Source organism: Macroventuria anomochaeta (assembly GCF_010093625.1).
Source record: "Macroventuria anomochaeta strain CBS 525.71 unplaced genomic scaffold BU25scaffold_46, whole genome shotgun sequence".
NCBI classification, from domain to species: domain Eukaryota; kingdom Fungi; phylum Ascomycota; class Dothideomycetes; order Pleosporales; family Didymellaceae; genus Macroventuria; species Macroventuria anomochaeta.
This window is the reverse complement of record NW_022985407.1, coordinates 222,518-223,820: the sequence shown is the minus strand read 5'-3', so window position 1 is coordinate 223,820 and position 1,303 is coordinate 222,518. Positions and strand designations below refer to the sequence as shown.

At 58.9% G+C, this 1,303-nt stretch overlaps 1 protein-coding gene across 1 annotated transcript; it reads right to left on the bottom strand.

Moving 5' to 3' along the window:
- Positions 1 to 343: 343 nt before the first annotated feature.
- Positions 344 to 1,276, bottom strand: BU25DRAFT_463045 (uncharacterized protein; the record flags this gene model as incomplete). The annotated part of the gene is made up of 2 exons (XM_033710569.1): positions 344 to 904; positions 959 to 1,276. Coding segments are annotated over 2 exons (879 nt in total), but the record flags the coding sequence as incomplete, so codon positions are not given.
- Positions 1,277 to 1,303: the final 27 nt, after the last annotated feature.

The window sequence follows — 1,303 nt, the reverse complement described above, 5'->3', positions numbered from 1 at the left end:
TCCACCCAGTATTCCACACCTCGCGACTGAAGCCGTATAACCACCGGGCGGGTGAACCTGAGACACTACCAGGCCCTGTAGTTTTGGACGACGGCGACACGCAGGAGGACCGCTATGAGGTTGAAGTCGTCTTGGCAAAAAAAGGAAAGAGAAATGTGCAATACCTTGTTAAGTGGCTTGGATGGCCAGATGAGTATAACGAATGGGTTGCAAGCAAGGACATTGACGAACTACTAATTAAAGACTTCGAGAGAAAGACAAACTCTTAAAGATTAGTGTACAGATATAATACAGATCCACGCAAGGCGACAGCGCACAACCAGCGACACGACGGCACCACGCACTACCGCCTAGACCTCTTTGGCGTAGGAGTGGGCTGCACCAAGTCATCCTCCGAACTGTCCGTCATACCATCTTCCTGCTCAACTCCAGGGGGGCCCAAGCCACCAGACATTGTCAGATCCGCCGAACCCACCCCTTTGGCGCGGCCAGCAGAGCGAAGCTTACGCTTGGCGCGCGGAACGATTTGGGCGACACCCGTGCTCCCCGCCGGCGACTTGGGCTTGCGGCGCAGCAACGACGATCGCTTGGAAGGAGGCTTGGGCTTGCTAGCGAGACGACCGGGCTTTGTGGGCGTTGTAGCAGCGCCGGGGGCCTGCTTGCGAGGGCGACCACGTCCTTGGGAGACTGGGGTAGGAGTGGGCTCTACCGACGGGGATGAGGCGAAGTCAGAGGATAGGTCATCCTCCTCCCCACTGTCACCCCCACCAGAACTGCCGCCGCCACCTTCATCAACATCATCACCCCGGTTGTGGTTATCCGGGTAGGAAAAGGACGACTCCTGGCCGTGACGAGGAGCAGGAACAGTCAGCGCATCGAGCTCGCCGAGCGGCTCGTACCCGGCCTGAACGCCGTTAGGACGATGGCAAAACGCCAGAATAAAAAAGGGGGAACCTACCTGTGCACGGAGAACATCGAGGATGCCCTCTACTGCTGCCGCCAGCCTGTTAGTAGCATCCACCTGTAAGAGCTGGATTTCGTCCCCCTTGGGCTTGCGGGTACCACCGCGCTTGGAAAGGCCACGCTCGGTGGCCTCGACATCGGTGATCCACCGGCGGCACGCCTGTTCCCACTCGTTGTGCTCGTGGTGGTTGTCGGGCCCTACATCGCGCAAGTGCTCATACGAGAGCACCAGGGTGTTCCACGCGCGGATGGAATGCTGCGGGAGTTCAAGGCATGCCTTCTTCAGGCGCGAACAGCGGTCGCACTTGCGGAACTTCCGGCAGTTACACTGGATCAGGCC